The sequence below is a fragment of the Babylonia areolata genome, chromosome 4 (genome assembly GCF_041734735.1).
Source record: "Babylonia areolata isolate BAREFJ2019XMU chromosome 4, ASM4173473v1, whole genome shotgun sequence".
NCBI classification, from domain to species: Eukaryota; Metazoa; Mollusca; class Gastropoda; order Neogastropoda; family Buccinidae; genus Babylonia; species Babylonia areolata.
In genome coordinates this window covers 1,999,238-2,026,663 of record NC_134879.1, presented here as the reverse complement: position 1 = coordinate 2,026,663, position 27,426 = coordinate 1,999,238, and the positions used below count along the sequence as shown (strand labels likewise).

Genomic DNA, 27,426 nt, shown 5'->3' with positions numbered 1-27,426 from the left:
CATACACACACACACACACGTTTCTGGCACAGTGATATGCTGTCCAAAACGCACGCACACACACACACACACACACACACACACACACCCACACATACACGTTTTTGGCACACTGATATGCTGTCCAAAATGCACACACACACACACACACACACACACACACACACACACACACACACACACGTTTCTGGCGCAGTGATATGCTGTCCAAAATGCACACACACACACACACACACACACACACACACATGTTTCTGACACAGTGATATGCTATCCAAAATGCACGCACACACACACACACACACACACACACGTTTCTGACACAGTGACACACACACACACACATTTCTGACACAGTGATATGCTGTCCAAAATGCACACAAACACACACACACACACACACACACACACGTTTCTGACACAGTGACACACACACACACACATTTCTGACACAGTGATATGCTGTCCAGAATGCACGCACACACACACACACACACACACACACGTTTCTAACACAGTGACATGCTGTCCAAAATGCACACACACACACACACACACACACGTTTCTGGCACAGTGATATGCTGTCCAAAATGCACACACACACACACACACACACACACACACACACATACACACACACACACACACACACACACACACACGCACACACACGTTTCTGACACAGTGATATGCTATCCAAAATGCACACACACACAAACACACACACACACACACACACACACCCACACACGTTTCTGACACAGTGATATGCTGTCCAAAATGCACACAAACACACACACACACACACACACACACATACACACACACACACACACACACACACACACACACACACAACGCTGCAACATCCCATGATCTTGCATTGGTTCACAGATGACGAGAGGATGTATCGCTACCTGTCGGTCACTGGTCTGGACAAGCTGTTGGATCGTTTAGGGGGACTGGACGTTGACAAGGACTGGAACTGGTAATGGACCTGATCACTGCCTGTCCTTCTGTCGTACTTTGCTCGGCAGTGCATCGTGTAAAGCATGTAGTTTTGATATACTGTGTTTTAGAATAAGTGAATTATGTAAAGCATGTAGTTTTGATGGATAAGGGAATTATGTAAATCATGTAGTTTTGATAGACTGTGTTTTAGAATAAGTGTATCGTGTAAAGCATGTAGTTTTGATATACTTCGTTTTGGAATAAGTGAAAGCATGTAGCTTTGACATACTGTGTTTAGAATAGTGTATCGTGTAAATACTATGTAGTTGACATATTGTGTTTAAAATAAGTGTATCATGTAAAGCATGTAGCTTTGACATACTGTGTTTAGAATAGTGTATCGTGTAAATACTATGTAGTTGACATATTGTGTTTAGAATAAGCGTACCATGGAAACCATGTAGCTTTGACATTCTATGTTTAGAATAAGCGTACCATGCAAACCATGTAGCTGAAGAGTTGTCATGCTAAATACAGTTTCATTAACTGTGGCCATTGCTTACACTGGTAGTTACAGTGTCGCTGAGTGGAATGACTTCCACCATCACATTATGGAGCTGATAAAGCTCAGTGACAGATTTTAAAATAAGTATGAATTTTAATGGACCAAAATTTAGATGAATCATGATGGTAGATATGTTTTAGACATTGCCTGTAGAATTCTAACATTATAGTATTCACTTGCAGCCTATCGAGCTGGCTGGCTGAATTTGAAGCAGCCTGGCTATGATTGAACCACATTTTGAATAAACCATGTTGGTTGAGACGTTATAGGATTTGCCTTTTGAATTTCAACATTATGCTGTTCAGTGGCAGCCTATGCTGCTCACTGATTGTGAATGTGACTTTGAATCAGCCTGAATTTTGATTGAGCTACAATTACCGTAAAGTTTGGTCTATTGAACGCACTGGTATATAAACCACACCTACTAAATTTTTGGAAAAAATTGAATTGAACTTCATACATAACATCAGCCGCACTGGCTTATAAGCCGCTCTTATTTCTGGTACCGGAACACATACTGATACTACAGAAAAGCTGTCGATACTGTAGGTTATGAAATAAACACAAGCGGGAACAACACAAAGAAAAGCAAGCGAAAATACTGCTAGTGCCACAAAAAAAATAAAAAAATAAACACAACGAAAATAAAATCCATAATTTAGAGATAGTCACATTTATTCAACGTCATCCTGCTCACTGAATCCACTGAAATCTTCGTCTTCAGTGTCCGAGTTGAAGAGAACCAGCACAGTTTCCGCCACCATCTTGTCACTGACTTCAGCCTCACTTTCACTTCATGAATATGAGCGCAAAGTATAGGTCACTGCTGGTTCGTCGCTTGCACTGTCGTCTGCTAGGTCGATCGCCTTCAATTTGAAGGCTGCATCATAGGCATTACGTCGCGTTTTCGGCATGATGAGGGTGTACGCTAGAGCAGAGTAGAACTGAATGCTGATCTGAAGGCTTTAATGTGTGCGGATTTGATTTATAAAACGTGAACAGTTAGCACGCTATCCTGAAGCTCATCCAAAAATTCATGGACAGAAATCATGATTTTGGTGAGTTGAAGGACAGCTAAAAATAGACGAGAACGTGACACTCCCGGGATCGTTAAAATCCGCAAATAAGCCACATCATTGTATAAGCCGCAGAGGTTGAAGCTGGGGTAAAAAGTCGCGGCTTATAGACCGAACTTTACGGTAAAATGAGCTGTATTAGTTTAGACAATTTTTACATTAAAACAAAATCAGTGACATGAGAGAGAGAAATAACTCTTAAATTTTCTTTTTGATTTTATCAGAATTGTGACATTTGCAATTTCTTGTGCTGTTGATGATCTTAAAGCAGTTGTACGTTTTAATTTACTTTTTTTTTAAATGCCATTTTATTCTTTTATTAATCAGCACTTTTCTAAGTGTCAGTCACATGAAACTAAGTAGAAGAACTTTGCTTTGTTGAAAATGAATGAATTGAATAATGGGAACGTGTCTGTTGTATACCGCCATTCTTCTTCTTCTTCTTCTTCTTCTTCTGCGTTCGAGGGCTGCAACTCCCATGTTCACTCGTAAGTACACGAGTGGGCTTTTACGTGTATGACCGTTTTTTACCCCGCCATGTAGGCAGCCATACTCCGTTTTCGGGGGTGTGCATGCTGGGTATGTTCTTGTTTCCATAACCCACCGAACGCTGACATGGATTACAGGATCTTTAACGTGCGTATTTGATCTTCTGCTTGCATATACACACGAAGGGGGTTCAGGCACTAGCAGGTCTGCACATATGTTGACCTGGGAGATCGTAAAAATCTCCACCCTTCACCCACCAGGCGCCGTCACCGTGATTCGAACCCGGGACCCTCAGATTGAAAGTCCAACGCTTTAACCACTCGGCTATTGCGCCCGTCATACCGCCATTCAAAGTGTTTTGTTTGACTTTTAGCTAATGACGGTGTGTGTTAACAGGTACGATGAGCTGTCTCCGGGTGAAATGCAGCGGTTGTCTTTTGTCAGGCTCTTCTTCCACAAGCCTCGCTTTGCAAGTGAGTGACCTGATTAGGGGGTTAACGAGGGATTCGGGTGTAGTCCAGCAAGACTGGCTGAGGGGTTTAGGTGTGCCATAGCGAGGTTAGCAGAGGCGTTTGGTGTGCCATAGCGAGGTTAACAGAGGCGTTTGGTGTGCCATAGCGAGGTTAGCAGAGGGTTTAGGTATGCCATAGCGAGGTTAGCAGAGGGTTTAGGTGTGCCATAGCGAGGTTAGCAGAGGGTTTAGGTATGCCATAGCGAGGTTAGCAGAGGGGTTTAGGTATGCCATAGCGAGGTTAACAGAGGGTTTAGGTATGCCATAGCGAGGTTAACTCACTCCATGCCAAGAGTTTTTGCCCTTGCCAATCCCTGAAAACCCAGGGTTTGTATAGGATGGGGAAAAAATTGTAAAAAAAACCAAATAAACACCCAGACAATTGATATTTAGTATATGTATGCAAAGAATGTTGTTCCATATGTGTGCATAAAATCAAAGTATTTACTCACCATCTTGATGTTGATCGCGGTATCCATATTTAGTGTATTTTTTAGCATTTTTGCACCCATCAGAAAGGTACACCAACATGTTCCACATCACATTCTAACACTATTTGAGGAACTGAAGACCTAGTGCATGCAATGAAGTATGAACAGGTGGTGAAGAAAGTTGAAATTCACACATACAAAAAAAAATATTGTCTCTGCATAATGAAAATCAAAGAACAAAGAAAAAAACTCAACCAGCTGGGTGTTGACTGGCCAGTCAGCTGACAAACCTGGTATGCCAGTGAAGGGATGTGCAAGAGGGAAAAATGAAAAATTGTCAGTCCAATCACTGGTGAAAACACTTGCAAAATCGTCCATTTCCTCAGTGGTTTCGTCGTCTGTGTCTGTCTCATCTGCTGGCACATGTTCCTCACTTTCCTCTCCATTGTAAACACTCTCTTCAGCGGCCGAATCTGTTTCTAGTTCATCGGGATCTGGTTCAAATTAACTGTCCGAAGAATCAACATTATCTCCTTCGACATCAGAGCCTTCAGTTTGGATCATTTCCAAAGCATCTTCGACGCTGAGTAACATTTCACCTCTCCGACCGTGTCGAACACTTCGCCATGACGCCATCTTGTCAAACAACTTACAAAGCTGACAGGGGGTACGCTTTGTTATCAACTGCGGTTGAGCTTATCGCGACACACACGCAGCATGTGTGAATGAAAAGCTGACCAGAGGTGACGTAAGATATCACATCTGCTTTTGATTTTCGCATCCGACGCGTCACTCCTACAGCACGACTTTTTAAAATCCAAGTCCGCATATGCGGACTTTGGCATCCAACGCTTTCTCCGACGATGTCTGCATATGCGGACAATGGCAGCGAGTGAGTTAACAGAGGGTTTAGGTGTGCCATAGCGAGGTTAGCAGAGGGTTTAGGTATACCATAGCAAGGTTGGCAGAGGGTTTAGGTATACCATAGCGAGGTAAGCAGAGGGTTTAGGTATGCCATAGCAAGGTTAACAGAGGGTTTAGGTGTGCCATAGCAAGGTTAGCAGAGGCGTTTGGTGTGCTATAGCGAGGTTAACAGAGGATGTAGGTGTGCCATAGCGAGGTTAACAGAGGATGTAGGTATGCCATAGCGAGGTTAACAGAGGGTTTAGGTGTGCCATAGCGAGGTTAACAGAGGGTTTAGGTATGCAGTAGCAAGGTTAGCAGAGGGGTTTAGGTGTGGCCTAGCAAGGTTAGCAGAGGGGTTTAGGTGTGGTCTAGCAAGATTAGCAGAGGGGTTTAGGTGTGGCCTAGCAAGGTTAGCAGAGGGGTTTAGGTGTGGTCTAGCAAGGTTAGCAGAGGGTTTAGGTGTGCCATAGCGAGGTTAACAGAGGGTTTAGGTGTGCCATAGCAAGGTTAGCAAAGGGGTTTAGGTGTGGCCTAGCAAGGTTAGCAGAGGGGGTTAGGTGTGGCCTAGCAAGGTTAGCTGATGAATTTAAGTGTGGCATGGCAGGAATTTTAGAGGGATTTGGAAGTAACCTAGAAAGGTTAACAAAGTGATTTAAGTGTGACATAGAAAGATAAGCAGAGGGATTCAGGTACTTCCTAGCAAGATTTGCAGAGGGAGCAAGATTAGTTGAAGGATTGGGGTGTGGCCTATCAAGATTAGCAGAGGGATTGAGGTGTGGCCTATCAAGATTAGCAGAGGGATTGGGGTGTGGCCTATCAAGATTAGCAGAGGGATAGGGGTGTGGCCTATCAATATTAACAGAGGGATTGGGGTGTGGCCTATCAAGATTAGCAGAGGGATTGGGGTGTGGCCTATCAAGATTAGCAGAGGGATTGGGGTAAAAGGAAGCACAGGACATCAGATTATTATTATTATTATTACTGTCATAGCTACATCAGTACATGAAACTTGTAACAGTACCCCATATGAGATAAGATTATTATTATTGCATTTACATGAAACATGCAACAATTTCATGTACCACATATGACACGACATTGGTATAATCAATATCCTAGTTGCATGAAACCTGTAATAATTTCATGTACCCCGATGGTGTTTCATCCTTTCATCACCAAACACAAACACGCCTGTTGCCCGGTGCAGTGCTGGACGAGGCCACCAGCCAGGTGAGCCAGGAGATGGAGTCCACCCTCTACCTCACCTGCCGCGACCTGGGCATCACCCTCATGAGCATCGGCCACCGCGACAGCATCCGCTGCTACCACCCCCTCACCCTGCACATCCACGGCTCGGCCGCCTGGAGGCTGGGACCCACTGCCTCCTCCTCCGCCACTGATGGTGACGGTCGTGGAGGTGGTGGTGGTGGTGGTGATGGTGATGGCAGCTGGCCAGAGGGAAAGAGAGATGGGACTGGGCAGGGTGGTGAAGATGGTCCTGGTGTTGAGGTGGCTGGGGTTCAGTTCTCTGAGTCTGAAAGCTAGAGGAAGGCAGTGGTGTGGGGGAATGGGAGGGGGGGGGTTGAGAATGGATGAGTAGAAGTGTGGGGTGAATCTTTGTGTGAAAAAAGAAGTTTGTATGCTGTTGACACTTTGTGGTGAGTGAAGTGTGTGTGTGGGGAGGGGTGATGAGAATGGAGGAGTATTAAAAAGCAGTGGGTGCTCCACTTCCGTGCTTGGGGTGAGTCCTGTCAATGTCGTCAGATTCATGGGGGGGCTGTTGTTTGAGGGGCGTGGTGGCGGTCTCCACTCTGGGAGGGACACTCACTCAGTCTGGCTCCGCGACTAAGCCATTATTGTTGTTAGTAGGGGGCATAGTAGGTGGTGTCCTAAGTACGTTAAAACAGAACAGGCACCACTGAACACCACCGAAGTGACTCAGCAGCAGTGCAGGGTCTCCTCTGGTGTGTGGCCTCCTGGCGACCTAACATCAATGGTTCCCTGTGGACTGCCGACGCTGGAACTGCTACGGACGAACCCAGGTGTGGCCGTGTATGGGGGAATCTAAATGAGCAGCGTGGGAGTAATGCCACTGAAACGGTGCAAATGATGGGGCAGCAAAAAAAAAAAGCAGTGGGTGAATCTTTGTGTGAAAAGAGTTTTGTTTGCTGTTAACGGTTTGTGGTGAGTGTACGGTGTGTACAAGGATGGGTGAGAATGGATGAGTAAAAAAAGCATGTGTTGAATCTTTGTGAGAGCAGCAAATCTTTGTTGAGCAGAAGGGATGAACTTGCAGAAAGAATATGCGGCTGCTCACACCCTTGATTCTGATTGTGGAGTTTAAGGCTGCTCACACCCTGGATTCGGATTGTGGAGTTTAAGGCTGCTCACACCCTGGATTCGGATTGTGGAGTTTAAGGCAGCTCGCACCCTGGATTCGGATTGTGGAGTTTAAGGCCGCTCACACCCTGGATTCGGATTGTGCAGTTTAAGGCTGCTCACACCCTGGATTCGGATTGCTCAGACCCTGGATTCGGATTGTGCAGTTTAAGGCTGCTCGCACCCTGGATTCGGATTGTGGAGTTTAAGGCTGCTCACACCCTGGATTCGGATTGTGGAGTTTAAGGCTGCTCACACCCTGGATTCGGATTGTGCAGTTTAAGGCTGCTCACACCCTGGATTCAGATTGTGCAGTTTAAGGCTGCTCACACCCTGGATTCTGATTGTGGAGTTTAAGGCTGCTCACACCCTGGATTCTGGTTGTGGAGTTTAAGGCTGCTCACACCCATGATTTCTGATTGTGGAGTTTAAGGCTGCTCACACCCTGGATTCTGATTGTGGAGTTTAAGGCTGCTCACACCCTTGATTCGGATTGTGGAGTTTAAGGCCGCTCACACCCTAGATTCGGATTGTGCAGTTTAAGGCTGCTCACACCCTGGATTCGGATTGATGCAGTTTAAGGCTGCTCACACCCTGGATTCTGATTGTGGAGTTTAAGGCTCGGAATGTGTAGTCCTTGGGGGAACAGTGAGTGAGAAATGAGGGTGGCATGTGTGTGTTTGGCTCTGGTAGTCTTTCGATGTTGAAATTTAGTAAGAAAATATTGCATGACTTGTGCCTGTTAATTTCAGAAGAGTGGAAATTGAAGTAGACAGTCGGAGCTAAATTTGCTGATTTGGGCTTGTTTAGTTTTGAGTTGATGCCCCAAAGTGTTGCTGTTTGTGTGTGTGTGTGTGTTAAGATTCAAGGGAAAATAACTTTGCTCAGATATCTATGCACTCCACACAGATATTCATGTGTTAATTCAAGGAGGGATCATCATGCTCAGATATTATATCTATGCATTCCACATAGATAACTAAGTGAAAAATCAAAATACAGTTGGAGCTGGTAATTTAACTTAACTTTATTTTCTGTTGCTATTACATTTACCCACCTGTCCCTATCTGTCTCTGTCTCTGTCTGTCTGTCTCTCTGTCTCTGTCTGTCTCTCTCTTTCTCTCTCTCTCTCTCTCTCTCTCTCTCTCTCTCTCTCCAGCCAACAGACACAGCTAGATCAACAGGATCATGTGTCAAATTTGGATGACATCTCCGTGGTTCCAGGCCATACTCCCAGTTGCATACATGACATTCAGTGCATGTGTGTGGTCGTGTGTGTGTTGTTTTACACTACCCTGTTGTTTTTTAAAGGATTCTTAATGATTACACGTAATGTCAGCATTTCTCATTTTAACACGACAGTTATCTGACAAAAGTACAGACTGCCTCATGTTGCATTACGACATGTGCCATCATTTGTTTTACAGATGCCTAAGTTTTTTCTTTTAATGATCATATGATTTTTCTATTCACATTTCTGTGCTTGAATGAAACATCAGTGGTTTAGATTAATTGTGTCGATTTATAGTCACATATCTGAGTGAATGATGTGTAAGTTGTTTTTTTTTTAAATGAGGGTAAGGTTCCATCATGACATTTCTGTGTGTTAATGAAAAGCCATGAGTGTTTTTTTTAAATGAATGTATGTTTTATCGTCACTTTTCTGAGTGTGACTGAAACATGGTCGTGTTTCAAAATGATTGCATGATTTTATCATTACATTTCTGTGTGTGAATGGAGCAGAAGTGTTTTATTATGATTGCATGATTTTATCATTACATTTCAGTGTGTGAATGGAGCAGAAGTGTTTTATTATGATTGTATGATTTTATCATGACATTTCTGTGTGTGAATGGAGCAGAAGTGTTTTATTATGATTGCATCATTTTATCATTATATTTCTGTGTGTGAATGGAGCAGAAGTGTTTTATTATGATTGCATGATTTTATCATTACATTTCTGTGTGTGAATGGAGCAGAAGTGTTTTATTATGATTGCATGATTTTATCATGACATTTCTGTGTGTGAATGGAGCAGAAGTGTTTTATTATGATTGCATGATTTTATCATTACATTTCTGTGTGTGAATGGGACATGACTGTTTTAAAAATGGTGGCTTGGTTTTATCATCACATTGCTTTAGTGTGAATGAAACGTGATAGGTGTTTGAAAATGATTGTATGATTTTATTGTCACAGTCCACTGCTAATAACTGGGGGCTAATTTCATTATGTGCTTGCGTTTTCATTACCAGCAGAAAGGTTGCCCCCATCTGCCCCCCTCCCGCGAACCCCCCACCACCCCACCCCCTATAATCGTATTCTTCAGTTATCTTTTACACTGTGCATTTGATCAGCATGCTGCTGTGGACTAATTGGATGCTTCAGAAGAGGAAAGATTTTTAGCTTGTATATAGATTCATTACTGTTCATTATGAGGTCAGGTCAGGGACATAGCCCTTGCTACTGGTACCATGTAACCCAGTACTACCTGCCGCATGTGAAGTCTCCCAACAACGGACCAGGCGGAGGAGGAAACCTTTCCCAACAGCTGTGAAGACGGAAGAGGATGACCAAAGGGCAGGGGGAGCTCTTATCATTGGCTGGTACTCCTCCAAGGAGACGGAGCTCCAAAGAAAAAACCTGCACCTGCCGAGGCCGTCCTACACGTGGCAGTATCTGCACCTGTGGGACTGTGAGCGTCGGTAGGCGAGAGAGTTGGGAAGGGACTGCACAACTCCTCCTCACTAAAAAAAAAAAAAAAAAAAAAAAAGTCACCTGTGCTGGTCAGGCAACCAGGCTAATGTTGGAAGTGCTGCACATCCAGAATCGGCCTCTTCTCCCATATGAGGACACACACCAACAGATAAGCCTGCCTGCCTACTCATCCGCCGGTCCGACGGGAGACTCCACCATCATCAATTTCATTATGGAACAAGAGTTTGTATGTTTCAGCTTCAAGCTGCTGTTTTGCTCAATGTGCAAACTTTTTTTTTTTAAATGATCATGTCTGGATGCACTGATCAAAGTATTGGTTTTCCTTTTGATGAATTTCATCCTAGACAATCATTTTTTGCCATGGATTATTTTTACATGCATCGAAAAAGGGTTTGTGTTGGGTCATTCCTAAGTGGGCCTGCCTCTGATGTGCACTGGACATTTCTTCTGCTTTCCTCCACTGGTAAACTACGTTCTGAGCTGTGCTGATCACATTAGTTTCCTTTTAATCTGTTTTAACACTGATTTCAGAGAGCGGCGATAAAGACTCCATTGGGATACAGATGAACCTGGGTGTAGCTGTGTATGGGGGACTTGAAATGAACGGCATGGATGTGATGCCACTGAAATCGTGCAGATGATTAGGCAGCACACACACAAAAATAAGAATTATTAACTCTCTCCATACTGGGAATGTTCTTGTTTCCATAACCCACCGAACGTTGACATGGATTGCAGGATCTTTAACGTGTGTATTTGATCTTCTGCATGCATTTACACACGAAGGGGGTTCAGGCACTGGCAGGTCTGCACATATGTTGACCTGGGAGATCGGAAAAATCTCCACCCTTTACCCACCAGGCACCATCACCGTGATTCGAACCCGGGACCCTCAGATTGAAAGTCCAACGCTTTAACCACTCGGCTATTGCACCTGTCAAACATTTTGTTCAAACCGAGCCAGCATTGAAAATCATGACAGCATAGGTGTGTTATAGGAGGTCCACAATTTGTTTTTTGTTTTTCCCTGTTCTATCATAATCAAATGTGCAGTTTGCTTCTTCTCAGAATGCTCAAAACAGGTTGACACACACACTTTACATCAAGGGTTGTGCTCAAGGCTTTGGCTGCTCCCACTGATGGGATGTGTTTTGTTATCCTTGATACAAGGCTGTCAGGAACATCTGCAACCTGTTAGCACTACAATGCAGTGATGACCAAAAACGCATGCAGTCAGGAAATAATGATGCATATTCACGTCTGGAACTGTTGTTCTTTGACTTTGTGGTTGCTTTTTGTTGTACCAGACTAGAAATCATTCCAAGAAAGTAGAGAAACAATAGGATTCAGAAACTGGCCCTCCCCCTGTCCCCACATGTTTTTTGTTTTGGGTTTGTTTGGGTTTTTTTGTTTGTTTTTTTTTGCAGAGGAGATGGAAACAAGTCAGCATTGTCTTTTGTTTCATAATGTGCATCGAACGTTACATGAGAGTGTGAACAGTGTGTTCAGTGTGTAGTGGGAATCAGGGGAAAGCTTTGCTTGCTGTTGCAGATCATCTTACTGGAGTGGTCACAGTATTTTTCAGACATATGTAGTCGTGTGTGTCTGCTGTTTTTTCTTCTTCTCCTTCTTCTTCTTTTTCTAAGAAACTGCCTTATGGTCTTTTCTTGCCCGCAAATTCTACCAACAGAGAATTTTGCATTTGCTTTTTTCTGTTGTTAAATGTATTATTAACAAAAGACGATAATTAAGGGCCTTCATCTTACATACCTTTGTCTTTGATTATTATATCATTTGTAATCAGCTTTTTTGATGAAGAATTTGATGGATAATATATTTATGAAGATACCTACACTTGTAAATCCTCATGGCAGAAAAAGGTTTGTGGGTAACATAGTGTTACAGGATGCACACTCCACCCCCCTCCCGCCCCCAACCCCCTCCCACCCTCTTGTCCAACACCTGACCCAGTCTTCACACTCATTGCATGAGTGTGTATGTGTGTGATGTGGTGAAATGAGTGTGTATGTGTGTGATGTGATGAAATGAGTGTGCGTGTGTGTGATGGAATGAGTGTGCATGGGCGTGATGAAATGAGTGTGTATGTGTGTGATGAAATGAGTGTGTGTGTGTGTGATGAAATGAGTGTATGTGTGTGATGGAATGAGTGTGCATGTGTGTGATGAAATGAGTGTGTATGTGTGTGATACAATGAGTGTGTATGTATGTGGTGAAATGAGTGTGTATGTGTGTGATACAATGAGTGTGTGTGTGTGATGGAATGAGTGTGTATGTGTGTGATACAATGAGTGTGTGTGTGTGATGGAATGAGTGTGTATGTGTGTGATACAATGAGTGTATGTATGTGGTGAAATGAGTGTGTATGTGTGTGATACAATGAGTGTGTGTGTGTGATGGAATGAGTGTGTATGTGTGTGATACAATGAGTGTATGTATGTGGTGAAATGAGTGTGTATGTGTGTGATACAATGAGTGTGTGTGTGTGTGATGAAATGAGTGTGTGTGTGATGTGATGAAATGAGTGTGCATGTGTGTGATGAAATGAGTGTGTGTGATGGAATGAGTGTGTATGTGTGTGATGAAATGAGTGTGTGTGTGTGTGTGTGATGAAATGAGTGTGCATGTGCGTGATGAAATGAGTGTGTATGTGTGTGATGTGATGAAATGAGTGTGTATGTGTGTGATGTGATGAAATGAGTGTGTATGTGTGATGTATTGAAATGAGTGTGTATGTGTGTGATGAAATGAGTGTGTGTGTGATGTGATGAAATGAGTGTGCATGTGTGTGATGAAATGAGTGTGTATGTGTGTGATGGAATGAGTGTGTGTGTGTGTGTGATGGAATGAGTGTGTATGTGTGTGATGTGATGGAATGAGTGTGTATGTGTGTGATGAAATGAATGAATGCATACCTTTTTCAATCACCATGTAGTGAGACAGACAGTAAACCAGTGGAAAGAAAAAGAAGTCGAGGAAATTGCTGCGCCAGACGATAGGGGAAAGAATGAAAGTGATTAGTTAAGGTGTGTGGGGGAAAGTGGTGCATGAAAGGTAAATATGAGTTTGTGAAAGAAGAAAAAGAAAGATGTGGGAAAAAAGAGGAGGATGGAGGCCCCATCAAAAAAAAAAAAAAAAGAGGAGGATGGAGGCCCCACAAAAAAACAAAAAAAAAAAAAAGTCAAGGAAACATCATCACATAAATCTTTAGCTTTCATTATGACATTGCGACCAAACTGGAAGCCAGTTGAAAAGGATGAAAGGATCACTGAGCACACCATAAGCTTCGGCTTCTTGCTGTTCTGTGCGTTCGCAATGTCTTTACTTGCTTTTGAGAGCAAGATCATGTTTCAACCAAAAGGATCAGTGTCTGCATCGTGACGATTCGAGAAGCTCTTGAACCAGTTACCTTTGTGGCCAATAGAACTAGCACCACTCACTTGGTGTGAATGCTGGGAGTGCTGGTGTTGGGTCTTTTAGGAGCTTGAAAAAGGTAATGCATTCACTCATTCCATCACACACATACACACTCATGCAATGAGTGTGAAGACTGGGTCAGGTGTTGGACAAGAGGGTGGTGGGGGGGTGGTGGGGGTGGGTGCATCCTGTAACACTATATTACCCACGAACGTTTTTCTGCCATGAGGATTTACAAGTGTAGGTATCTTCATAAATATATTATCCATCAAATTCTTCACCAAAAAAGCTAATTACAAATGATATAATAATCAAAGACAAAGGTATGTAAGATGAAGGCCCTTAATTACCGTCTTTTGTTCACCTGTGCAGATTTGCCTACTCTTTGAAGGTACGGCCCTCCACAATGACTTGTTGAGAGTTTGACACTGTCCTGTTTTAGCCTAGCCACCATTCCTGATTCACCGGTTCAGCGTCTCTCTTTCTCAAACACGCATATGCACGCATGTGTGCACACACACTCACAGACACACCACACACACGCGCGCACACACACGCACATACTCACCCCCACACAAACACACACACAAAAAAAAACATACATGTTGGTTCCCTGTGGACTGCCGACGCTGGAACTGCGACGGACGAACCCGGGTGTGGCCGTGTATGGGGGAATCTAAATGAGCGGCGTGGGAGTAATGCCACTGAAACGGAGCAGATGATGGGGCAGCAAAAAAACAAACAAACCCATACATGTATGAGTATCAGATTATGTTCATGCACAAATACCAATGTTCAACATTACCAGCAGAACAAACAGGCATGCACATGGACGCTAAAACGAACTTTTGGAGGAGCTTAAAACTGGGAGCAGGCAAAAATCGGGGTCACCAATTTAGTGATAGGTTTAATCGGGGAATAAGTGAATCGAGAATAGGCAAATCAAAACGACGCCTTCTTTTTCATCTCTCAGACAGAGGTGCCAGTGTGAATGTTCCTGCAGGCTACGCATCCACCAGGGTGGCATGGGGCCTTCTGTCTGGCAGGGTGTCCGTCCTCCACACCTCCTCCCCCATGGGACAGGACAAGCTGACCTCTGCAACACACTGATGCCCCTTTAACTCTCTCCATACGAACGGCGAAAGAGACGACGTTAACAGCGTTTCAACCCAATTACCATCATCAAAATATTGCAAGCGGAAGGCTCTTATACTGAAGAGGTGAATGTTGACAAAGAATACCACAATTCTTACGACGGAAGCTAAAGGTTGGGTCATTCAGACACCCACTGGACATCCGAGGGGTCTGTGTAGAGGAGAAGAGAGGACTGGCCGTACTGAGTGAGTTAAGGCACAGGGACTCTTGGCACTCATAACACACACCGCAGTGTCTCTCTGTCGGATCCAAGGAGTGCCTTGTGCGTATCTGTTGGTACTGCTTTGCATACTTTGTGCTGTAGTTACACTTCTTTGCATACTTTGTGCTGTAGTTATACTGCTTTGCACACCTTATCCTTCAGTGAATCTGCTTGGCACACACCTGTGGTTTAGTTACAGTGTTTTGCATCCTTTATGCATTGGTAATTCTTCTTTGCACACCTTGTAATCTAGTGATATTACTTTGCACTCCTTGTGCTGAAGTTATACTGTTTTGCACATTTTGTGTTTCTGTTGTAGTACTTTGTATACTTCATGCTTCAGTTGTGTCAGTTTGAATCTTTTTTTTTTTTAAAGTCTTGAATGGGTTGGTTGGTTGGTTTTGTTTTCTCTGAGTTCTCATCTTGTTAAAAAAAATTAAATTAAATTAACAAAAAAAAGTCCAACCATGCTATGGAGCATCCCCCCCTGATTTGTTCTCTGGCATTTCCCTCAGCAACACAGCATAGTGTGCAGCTTGTGAAGGCTGGCGTTTCCCTCACCAACACAGCATAGTATGCAGCTTGTGAAGGCGTGCCTCGCCCTCATTTGTTCTCTGGTGATTCCCTCACCAACACAGCATAGTATGCAGCTTGTGAAGGCATGCCTCCCGGTCATTTGTTCTCTGGTGATTCCCTCACCAACACAGCATAGTATGCAGCTTGTGGAAGGCGTGCCTCGCCCTCATTTGTTCTCTGGTGATTTCCTCACCAACACAGCATAGTATGCAGCTTGTGAAGGCGTGCCTCCCCCTCATTTGTTCTCTGGTGATTCCCTCACCAACACAGCATAGTATGCAGCTTGTGAAGGCGTGCCTCGCCCTCATTTGTTCTCTGGTGATTTCCTCACCAACACAGCATAGTATGCAGCTTGTGAAGGCTGGCGTTTCCCTCAGCAACACAGCATAGTATGCAGCTTGTGAAGGCTGGCGTTTCCCTCAGCAACACAGCATAGTATGCAGCTTGTGAAGGCATGCCTCCCCCTCATTTGTTCTCTGGCATTTCCCTCAGCAACACAGCATAGTGTGCAGCTTGTGAAGGCATGCCTCCCCCTCATTTGTTCTCTGGTGATTTCCTCATCAACACAGCATAGGATGCAGCTTGTGAAGGCTGGCGTTTCCCTCAGCAACACAGCATAGTGTGCAGCTTGTGAAGGCATGCCTTCCGGTCATTTGTTCTCTGGTGATTCCCTCAGCAACACAGCATGATGTGCAGCTTGTGAAGGCGTGCCTCGCCCTCATTTGTTCTCTGGTGATTCCCTCAGCAACACAGCATAGTGTGCAGCTTGTGAAGGCGTGTCAGCAGCTGAAGCTGTCACTGGACAGGAAGGATCTTTCACTGAGGACCCCCCCACCCGCACCCCCACCAGCCCCCACACCCATGTCCCTTGGTGCCCCATCCCCCTATAATGACCGGCTCAGCGGCAGTCCCAGACAGGACTCTGGTGAGCGTGGGTCAAGTGGTTGAGCTTCCGTATCTGTCACCATCACCTCTGTCGCTTGTAGCCCCCTGGTCTGGGGATGGTCACTGTTGACCAAGGACGTGAAGAAAGTCTGCAAGATACAATTGGGAACTTTTCTTTTCATCGTAACTTGCTGTTTTTAGATGCAATGGCTGTTGGACAGTAAACATATTGGTTGCAGAAATGTTCATGAGTTACAAGTGATCTTCCATGGCCTTGTAACAAATACTCAAACTGGCCGGAAAAGTCTCCAGGTGCCTTAAATACCTCCAACATGTGTAAGGTTGTTGCTGTTGTTTGAAGCAACAAAAGAGCATTTGGTAACTTGGGTGTTTTCTTATGTATGTTGAGGCGAAGACTTAAGGTCTCATAGCGATGTGAAATTCTCATTCACTGACACTAACATGAAAATGATCAAAGAACCTTTGTCAAACATCTTTGTTGGTAATGTAGAATCACTATTTTCATTGAAAAGTACCTAGCAAAAATCCATTTACATTTTGTTTATCAATGTTGATTGTTTTGGCATCAAATATTTATGAACATAGGTCTCTGCATTTGCATTATTCACATACCATGTACATTTCGGAATGAAAGGATTTGAAATTTGATTTTGATTCCAAAAATAAAGTGGGAGTTACCCGATAATAGTGTTTGTGTCTGGTTCTGTGTGTTTATATTGATGAAAATGGTGTGATTGTTGTATTTACGGTATATTCAAAACAAAATGAAGTTTCAGTTTCAGTAGCTCAAGGGGGCGTCACTGCGTTCGGACAAATCCATCTACGCTACACCACATCTGCCAAGCAGATGCCTGACCAGCAGCGTGACGTAAAAAGTTAGTGGTGTTTGTGCATGGTTCTGTGAGTTTGTATTCATAAGAAAATGAAGTGGCAGTTGTGTGGTTAATGGTATTTATGTGTGGATTTGTGTGTTTTTATTCATAAAAAGAAATGAAAGTGATAGTTATGACCAGTGGTGTTTGTGTGTGATTGATGATTTGTGTGTTTGATTCTTTGTGTTCATATTGGTGAAAGAAAATGAGAAGAGTGAGAGAAGAAGAAAAAAAAAAGAAAATGGAAACGCTCCAATTGATATGTGTTGCACAGTTTATGATGTAACTAGTATTTCTTTAGAGAAAAGTATTCCAGAAAAAAAGGTGAATTAAAAAGAAAATCCATTTGAATTACACATTATAGGTACTAGACCCAAGTTGTTAATGCGTTAAGGGTCCTTGATTCAATCCTGCTTTTTTTCTCTTTTTTTCTTTTCTTTTTTCTTTTTTGTAATACCTAGTATAGGGTCTCAAGACCTGATTAGTGCGTTGGGTTATGTTACGATCAAACATCTGTTTATTTTTCCGCATTTGCATCATAGCATACGTGGTGAAGCATATATGGATATGTCTGCACATTCCAGCACTTCCTTGAAACTAAAGCTGAAGCTGTCGACGCCTCCTAGTGGATGATGATCTCTATTTTACAGAAGCAACGCGTATCAGAAGAAAAAACAACAACGTCTGAACACAGGGTTAGTTAATCTCAAGATATTACAGTCTATATTTAGCAGCGTGCGTGTGTGTGTCTGTGTATGCATGTGTGTGTGTGTCTGTGTGTATTGAGCACGCCGGCTTTTGTAATGTCTAAGACTGAGTTTGAGCTCTGCTGATATCAGGGTTCAATGCAGTTATTACCCCCCTTGTTCTCGGGATTTAACTGCTAAATGGACAATAAGATCAGTCCGTGTCTCTCTCTCTTTCCATTCCATTCTCTCTCTCCAGTCTTCTCATTCTCCTTCAGCTGTGTCGTGTTGTTGTATATGTCAATCTAGTCTTCACTTAGTGTATGATGTGCATGATGTTTTCATAATAAATTTATTCAGTTCAAATTTATTCCTCTCTCTCTCTCTCTCTCTCTCTCTCTCTCTCTCTCTCTCTCTCTCTCTCTCTCTCTCTCTCTCTGTCTGTCTGTCTGTCTCCCCCACGCCCAAATCTACGGCGGTGGACCAATCGATCTATCCTTCCACCAGCAGGAAGAATGGGCGTTGGCTCTCTCTCTCTCTCTCTCTCTCTCTCTCTCTCTCTCTCTCTCTCTCTCTCTCTCTCCTGTAATGACAGGTAAAACCTGACAGGCAGCGCTCTCTCTCTCTCTCTCTCTCTCTCTCTCTCTCTCTCCTGTAATGACAGGTAAAACCTGACAGACAGCTCTCTCTCTCTCTCTCTCTCTCTCTCTCTCTCTCTCTCTCTCTCTCTCTCTCTCTCCTGTAATGACAGGTAAAACCTGACAGACAGCTCCCCCTCTCTCTCTCACTCACTCTCTCTCTCTCTCTCTCTCTCTCTCTCTCTCTCTCTCTCTCTCCTGTAATGGCAGGTAAAACCTGACAGTTCTCTCTCTCTCTCTCTCTCTCTCTCTCTCTCTCTCTCTCTCTCTCCTGTAATGGCAGGTAAAACCTGACAGTTCTCTCTCTCTCTCTCTCTCTCTCTCTCTCTCTCTCTCCTGTAATGGCAGGTAAAACCTGACAGTTCTCTCTCTCTCTCTCTCTCTCTCTCTCTCTCTCTCCTGTAATGACAGGTAAAACCTGGCAGACAGCTCTCTCTCTCTCTCTCTCTCTCTCTCTCTCTCTCTCTCTCTCTCTCTCTCTCCTGTAATGACAGGTAAAACCTGACAGACAGCTCTCTCTCTCTCTCTCTCTCTCTCTCTCTCTCTCTCTCTCTCTCTCTCTCTCTCTCTCTCTCTCTCTCTCTCTCTCCTGTAATGACAGGTAAAACCTGACAGCTCTCTCTCTCTCTCTCTCTCTCTCTCTCTCTCTCTCTCTCTCTCTCTCTCTCTCCTGTAATGGCAGGTAAAACCTGACAGTTCTCTCTCTCTCTCTCTCTCTCTCTCTCTCTCTCTCTCTCTCTCCTGTAATGACAGGTAAAACCTGACAGACAGCTCTCTCTCTCTCTCTCTCTCTCTCTCTCTCTCTCTCTCCTGTAATGACAGGTAAAACCTGACAGACAGCTCTCTCTCTCTCTCTCTCTCTCTCTCTCTCTCACCTGTAATGACAGGTAAAACCTGACAGCTCTCTCTCTCTCTCTCTCTCTCTCTCTCTCTCTCTCTCTCTCTCTCTCTCTCTCTCCTGTAATGACAGGTAAAACCTGACAGACAGCTCTCTCTCTCTCTCTCTCTCTCTCTCTCTCTCACCTGTAATGACAGGTAAAACCTGACAGCTCTCTCTCTCTCTCTCTCTCTCTCTCTCTCACCTGTAATGACAGGTAAAACCTGACAGCTCTCTCTCTCTCTCTCTCTCTCTCTCTCTCTCTCTCTCTCTCTCTCTCTCTCTCTCTCTCTCCTGTAATGACAGGTAAAACCTGACAGCTCTCTCTCTCTCTCTCTCTCTCACCTGTAATGACAGGTAAAACCTGACAGACAGCTCTCTCTCTCTCTCTCTCTCTCTCTCTCACCTGTAATGACAGGTAAAACCTGACAGCTCTCTCTCTCTCTCTCTCTCTCTCTCTCTCTCTCCTGTAATGACAGGTAAAACCTGACAGACAGCTCTCTCTCTCTCTCTCTCTCTCTCTCTCTCTCTCTCTCTTGTAATGACAGGTAAAACCTGACAGCTCTCTCTCTCTCTCTCTCTCTCTCTCTCTCTCTCTCTCTCTCTCTCTCTCTCTCTCTCTCCTGTAATGACAGGTAAAACCTGACAGCTCTCTCTCTCTCTCTCTCTCTCTCTCTCTCTCTCTCCTGTAATGACAGGTAAAACCTGACAGACAGCTCTCTCTCTCTCTCTCTCTCTCTCTCTCCTGTAATGACAGGTAAAACCTGACAGCTCTCTCTCTCTCTCTCTCTCTCTCTCTCTCTCTCTCTCCTGTAATGACAGGTAAAACCTGACAGACAGCTCTCTCTCTCTCTCTCTCTCTCTCTCTCTCTCTCTCTCATGTAATGACAGGTAAAACCTGACAGCTCTCTCTCTCTCTCTCTCTCTCTCTCTCTCTCTCTCTCTCTCTCTCTCTCTCTCCTGTAATGACAGGTAAAACCTGACAGCTCTCTCTCTCTCTCTCTCTCTCTCTCTCTCTCCTGTAATGACAGGTAAAACCTGACAGGCATCTCTCTCTCTCTCTCTCTCTCCTGTAATGGCAGGTAAAACCTGACAGGCATCTCTCTCTCTCTCTCTCTCTCACCTGTAATGGCAGGTAAAACCTGACAGGCATCTCTCTCTCTCTCTCTCTCTCACCTGTAATGGCAGGTAAAACCTGACAGGCATCTCTCTCTCTCTCTCTCTCTCACCTGTAATGGCAGGTAAAACCTGACAGGCATCTCTCTCTCTCTCTCTCTCTCACCTGTAATGGCAGGTAAAACCTGACAGGCATCTCTCTCTCTCTCTCTCTCTCACCTGTAATGACAGGTAAAACCTGACAGGCATCTCTCTCTCTCTCTCTCTCTCACCTGTAATGGCAGGTAAAACCTGACAGGCATCTCTCTCTCTCTCTCTCTCTCTCTCTCTCACCTGTAATGACAGGTAAAACCTGACAGACAGCTCTCTCTCTCTCTCTCTCTCTCTCTCTCTCTCTCACCTGTAATGACAGGTAAAACCTGACAGACAGCTCTCTCTCTCTCTCACCTGTAATGACAGGTAAAACCTGACAGGCATCTCTCTCTCTCTCTCTCTCTCTCTCTCTCTCACCTGTAATGACAGGTAAAACCTGACAGACAGCTCTCTCTCTCTCTCTCTCTCTCTCTCTCACCTGTAATGACAGGTAAAACCTGACAGGCATCTCTCTCTCTCTCTCTCTCTCTCTCTCTCTCTCTCACCTGTAATGACAGGTAAAACCTGACAGCTCGCTCTCTCTCTCTCTCTCTCTCTCTCACCTGTAATGACAGGTAAAACCTGACAGCTCTCTCTCTCTCTCACCTGTAATGACAGGTAAAACCTGACAGCTCTCTCTCTCTCTCTCTCTCTCTCTCTCACCTGTAATGACAGGTGAAACCTGACAGACAGCTTGCTGATGACTCCCCGACTACTACCTTCCCCATCATGTTTTAAAACAAAGTGTTACTGAATTTTTTTGTGATTTTTTTTTTTTTTTTTTTTTTTTTACTAAACTGGCACAAAAATCAAGATAGTAAGATGGGACATTAATATATATATATATATATATATATATATTGTGATATATTGTGGTGGTGATGGGCTGACCTATGCCGCATAGAGAACCGTGCGCTGATCAGTCCTGGAGCGGGAAAAATCAAATCCAAGATTAGAATACCTGGGATACAGTGAAAAGATAACGCAAATGAATGACTGCGTACATAAATTATGACAGGGAGAGGAAAAAAACCGTTGAAACAACAGCAACAACAATAAAAAAATAATTTTTTTTTTTTTTTAAACACACTCAGAAGGCATCTTTGAACAAGCACAGAAAATCAACACGCAGGCGTGCGCGCGCGTGCGCACACACAAAACGATGCATGCGCACGCACGGGCACACACGCAACACACACACAGTTGTTACACTCTGAATGTAATAGTATCTTACCCACATGTTTTTCTTTTTACATAATAATTGATGTGTACATGGTGATAAGTGAAGGGTGTGTTTTTTGCTGACGGACATTTCATTTTATTTTAAGTGAGCCTAAAGAAAATTTTCTGTTTTTGGTTGAAGCAGATAATAAAGTATTTTGAATTGAATTGAATTGAATTGAATCACGACGGACCGCATGTGGCAGGAACCGAATCTCACCAGGCTCCGCCGTCCTGAGAAAATACTGATGCCTCAGTATTCAGACAATGGAACTCTCGTTCCCTGGTTCCATCTGTCCCTCGCCCTCCTCCCCACCCCCCTCCCCATGTCAACCCCCCTTCCCTCTTCCCAACCTCCTGTACTTTCTCATCAGTGATTTTTTTTTTTTTTTTTTTTTTTCCCAAGCGCAACCGTGACACGAGCAGCGGATTGACCAGGATGATTCGTGACCGTAAAACAGACATCGTTGTGTCTCGCGCGTGTCTTGAGCAGCACGCTCAGTGTCATGCAGACCATATATCTGCCATGGATTAATAACCATCCAATCAGCAGGTCGTGGCTGGTAAGAGAAACCGAAATGAACTTAGCACGTACACGGCACCGTTTCAAAATGAATTGAGCGAGGCGATCGTGATTCCGGTGAAAAGACATCCCGATTTCCCGTTCATTCTTTACACAGTGTGCTGTTTCCAACAACGGCGAAGTGGTGACGCTCTGTTCCGTTCTGTGATAAGTCATAGGTCCGTAACGACTGACACTCTACCTCAGCGACGCAAGTTGATTGAAAGAGAAGAAGCTGGCCACAGTTGATCATAAGGTGAAGACGTCAACTCCATGGACAACGTGACCAGTGAGCGTCAGTTGTGGCCCAGAGGTCACACTGAGGTTAACTCTGCTCATACGAACGACAATCGGATTGACAAGGGGAACAAATGAACAGAAAAAAAGGCATCATCTCGCTAAAACGGGCAAGCCCATTTCAATGTTGAATCACGAAGACCTTGAGGAACGCTGAAATAATACAGCACAAAGTGCTGCAGTGATGGCCTGGAGATAACGCGTCCGCCTAGGAAGCCGAGAGAATCTGAGCGCACTGGTTCGAATCCCATCGAAGTGAATTTTTCTACAGAATTTTGCCAAGGACAAACCTTTAGTTGCCGTGGGTTCTTTTACTGACGTGCGCAAAATGCATGCTGCACACGGGACCTCGGTTTATTGTCTCATCCGAATGACTAGCGTCCAGACCACCACTCAAGATCTAGTGGAGGGGGAGAAAATACTGGCGACGATAGGAACACATAAAAAAAAACAAAAAAAAAACAACTGCAGGCAGGAAAAAATACCCCCCAAAATGGATGGCGCTCTCAGTGTAGCGACGCGCTCTCCCTGGGGAGAGAATTTCACACAGAGAAATCTGTTGTGACTAAAAAGAGTAGTCGTATAATACAATACAATACAATACTATACTATATATATATATATATATATATATATATATATGATAGTCGTGTCCGACTATGACCATCAAAACAGCAGAGGAGGCAACTGCTGTTCCGACTATTTGGGCTAGAATTTGATTATAGTGGAGAGTGTCTTGCCCAAGTTACATCCCCACTCTCTCGGCCAAGAGGGTTTTAGAACAGTCGGCGTTGGGATGGTTCCAGCCCACAAGGCTGCAGCACTAATAGCCAGTGCAACTTTGCCTCCTAGTTTGAGAGTCATAGTCCTTCACAAAAAGACTAAGCTGTAAATGATTTCCCATTGACTGGAGAAACCATTGATAATACAGCTTTCACTTTGCTGTTGGCCCAAATGTAAACTTATGTCAATCTGTGATATAAGCTCAGTGTACAATACAATACAATACAATACAAAGTACGCACTGCCATCATCGCGATCAGTGTAGCTCCGTCCTTTGTGGAAGGAAACATGCCGTCTTGTATAACGGTTATTGTTCAACCAGACGTGGTGGTGTAGTGGTTGCAAGTTAAGTAATGGCTGATGATTTGTAATTAGGTTGTGGGTTCGAATTTCCATTATTGAAAGTCAGTCTTCATTTGCGTTATACGACGAGATATTTAGACCGTATATGCAATGGAATGTCAGCTGCCACATACATAGATATGTCTTCAAGATCGAGGTGATTAGCTGATTTTTTTTTTTTTTTTTTTTTTTTTTTTTTTTTTTTTTTACAAGCCTTTTTCGAAAGACAAAAAATGCAACAGTAATGATGATGATAATGATTAGGCTAGTAGTATTAGTGGTAGTACTAGTGTGATGATGATGATGATGATGATGATGGCGATACACTGAAATACTACTACCACTACTACTTGATAATGACGGTCATAATCATGATATATGTGTTTCGACAGCGTTCTCCGACGTCGTCTGTTCAAACTGGGGCTTCTACATGTACCAGACCTTTCACTTTGCCTGTATAGACTACACCCATCTGATAATTACCGAACCCCACAATGTTTGTCAATTAAATATCTGCTTCTGTATTTTTCCATCTCTCCCATCCACCATCATCTCCCACTCTCTATGTCTCTCTCCATCACTTTGTCTCTGTCTTTGTCTTTCCCACTCTTCTCTCTCTCTCTCTCTGTGTCTCTCTCTCTCTCTCTCTCTCTCTCTCTCTCTCACACACTCACACACACACACACACATACACACACACACACACACATACACACACACACACACACACACACACACACACACACACACGCACATTCTACTTTAGACAGCCTTCCCTGTTAGACTGTCAGTGCTTATAACATTTACTAACGAACACATTAATAAACTTTTAGCAAGTTACTTGTACGACTCCTGAAGAATTAGAAAATATGAAAGGCAACTGAGTGGGGTTTTTTTTTCCCCCCCTCCTCCATTAGTTATTCTGTGTGATTTAGCAACACTAAATGGAGCTGATTTTTTTTTCTTCTCATTTTCAGGTCACGTTTTTGTTATTCAACATATCTACGGAATGTTTGTTGTGATTGCACGACCTCTTCATGATGGGCTATTGCCTATATTGAATAAAACGTCCGTGTCCATGCCCGCTCCTGCAACCACCAGCCTCTCTCTGTCTCTCTCTGTCTCTGTATTTATCTGTGTCTCTGTCTGTCTGTGTCTCTGTCTGTCTGTGTCTCTGTCTGTCTGTCTCTCTGTCTCTGTATTTATCTGTGTCTCTGTCTGTCTGTCTCTCTCTGTCTCTGTATTTATCTGTGTCTCTGTCTGTCTGTCTCTCTGTCTGTCTGTCTCTGTCTCTGTATTTATCTGTGTCTCTGTCTGTCTGTGTCTCTGTCTGTCTGTCTGTCTCTGTATTTATCTGTGTCTCTGTCTGTCTGTCTGTATTTATCTGTGTCTCTCTCTGTCTCTGTATTTATCTGTGTCTCTGTCTGTCTGTCTCTGTATTTATCTGTGTCTCTGTCTGTCTGTGTCTCTGTCTGTCTGTCTGTATGTGTATTTATCTCTGTCTGTCTGTATTTATTTATCTATGTCTCTCTGTCTGTCTGTATTTATCTGTGTCTCTGTCTGTCTGTCTGTCTGTGTATTTATCTGTGTCTCTGTCTCTCTGTCTCTCTGTCTCTGTATTTATCTGTGTCTCTGTCTGTCTGTGTCTCTGTCTGTCTGTCTCTCTGTCTCTGTATTTATCTGTCTGTCTGCCTGTCTGTCTGTCTGTCTGTCTGTCTCTCTCTCTCTCTCTCTCTCTCTCTCTCTCTCTGTATTTATCTGTGTCTCTGTCTGTCTGTCTCTGTGTGTCTGTCTGTCTCTCTCTCTCTCTGCCTCTGTATCTATCTGTGTCTCTGTCTGTCTGTGTCTCTATCTGTCTGTCTGTCTCTCTCTCTCTGTGTCTCTGTATTTGTCTGTGTCTCTGTTTGTCTCTCACTCCCCCTCTCTTTCTCTCTCTCTGTCTCTGTATTTATCTGTGTCTCTGTCTGTCTGTCTGTCTCTGTATTTATCTGTGTCTCTGTCTGTCTGTCTGTCTGTCTCTCTGTCTCTGTATTTATCTGTGTGTCTGTCTCTCTCTCTCTCTCTCTGTCTGTCTGTCTCTGTCTGTCTCTCTCTCTCTCTCTCTCTCTCTCTCTCTGTCTATCTGTCTGTCTCTCGTACCAACCACTACACAACGACAACGACACACGTCTTTCTGTCATGAGTACACATGAACCCCTCCCGTCATCGTCATCATCATCGTCATCGTCGTCTCTCCGTCCCTCTCTCTCTCTCTCTCTCCATTGAAATGGCAAAATACAACATGGCCTTCATCGCCGGAAAACAAACCAACCCGGAGCTGTGCTTCAGTTGTAGGATGACGTGAACTGGGAAGTGTTCACCATCTGTTCGTGACACATCAATTGGACACTTAACTCACTCAGTACGACCAGTCCTCTCTTCTCCTCTACACAGACCCCTCGTATGTCCAGTGGGTGTCTGAATGACCCAACCTTCAGCTTCCGTCGTCAGAATTGTGGTAGTCTTTGTCAACATTCACGTCTTCAGTATAAGAGCCTTCCGCTTGCAATATTTTGATGATGGTAATTGGGGTGAAACGCTGTTAACGTCGTCTCTTTCGCCGTTCGTATGGAGAGAGTTAATTTGTTTATTGTGTGAATTTGTTTTTTCGATGTGTGTGTGTATGTGTATGCGCGCGTATGTGTGTGTGTGTGTGCTACTGAGCGTGCTAGTGTGCGTGCATACGTATGTATGTGTGTGCATGCGCACGCGCATGTTCATCTCTGTGTGGGAGAAACAGACAGGCAGACATACAGACAGACAGCCTGCATTTGTACCAAAGATCCTACCATCTACCGCCTTCGCACAGGACACTGCGGCCTCCGAGCACACCTGAAGAAGATTGGAGTGGCAGCCACATCCTTATGTGATTGCAGCCAGGCTGACCAGACCCCATCCCATATTCTCCAAGACTGCCCCCCTGTATGAGAAGATGCGGCAGCAGTCCTGGCCTGGGGGTGCTGACCTCAACACCAAGCTCTGGGGGACGGTAGCCGATCTTCACCGGACGTCCGAGTTTGTGGCATCCCTCGGACTTCGACCCTGACTGCGTAGCTGTCGAACGCAAAGAAGAAGTGCCAAGGGTCAGCCGTACATATTCCTAAATTGATATTTTAATTTTTTATTTGCTTGATTTATTGCCGTGCATACACATGTATACATATACACGCATGCACACACACAAGGACAAACACACACACGCGCGCGCGCGCAATACGATACATTCATAAACACGCGTGCGCTCACACACACACGCAAACACACAAACGTACACACAAATACACTGGCGCGCGCACACGCACACACACACACACACGCACATACATACAAGCGCACTTACACACACACACACACACACACACACACACACACACCTTAGCTGGAAAGACCTTATTTGTTGACCACATGTGGACCCACAAAGTGACCTCACAATGGTGCACACGCACTCATACACTGCTCGTTCCACATAGCAAGTACAGAAGGTTTCACCGGCCCCTCCCAGACTTTATGCTTGAGGGGAGAGACGGTCTTTGGCCAGAATTTTTCACAAAAGTCTGTGT

At 44.1% G+C, this 27,426-nt stretch overlaps 1 protein-coding gene and 1 long non-coding RNA gene across 3 annotated transcripts in view; both read left to right on the top strand.

Moving 5' to 3' along the window:
* LOC143280777 (lysosomal cobalamin transporter ABCD4-like) overlaps positions 1 to 11,800 on the top strand; it is a 48,753-nt gene extending 36,953 nt beyond the window's left edge. For both annotated transcript variants that reach the window (XM_076585452.1, XM_076585451.1), the window contains 3 exons: positions 896 to 989; positions 3,479 to 3,555; positions 6,138 to 11,800. In XM_076585452.1, the coding sequence (XP_076441567.1) occupies positions 896 to 989; positions 3,479 to 3,555; positions 6,138 to 6,475 (509 nt within the window). In that variant the 3' untranslated portion in view covers positions 6,476 to 11,800. The remainder of the gene's footprint in view (positions 1 to 895; positions 990 to 3,478; positions 3,556 to 6,137) is intronic.
* Positions 11,801 to 13,781: 1,981 nt separating this feature from the next.
* Positions 13,782 to 16,986, top strand: LOC143281519 (uncharacterized). The gene is made up of 2 exons (XR_013055130.1): positions 13,782 to 16,031; positions 16,170 to 16,986. It is a non-coding gene; the product is annotated as an uncharacterized LOC143281519 (long non-coding RNA).
* Positions 16,987 to 27,426: the final 10,440 nt, after the last annotated feature.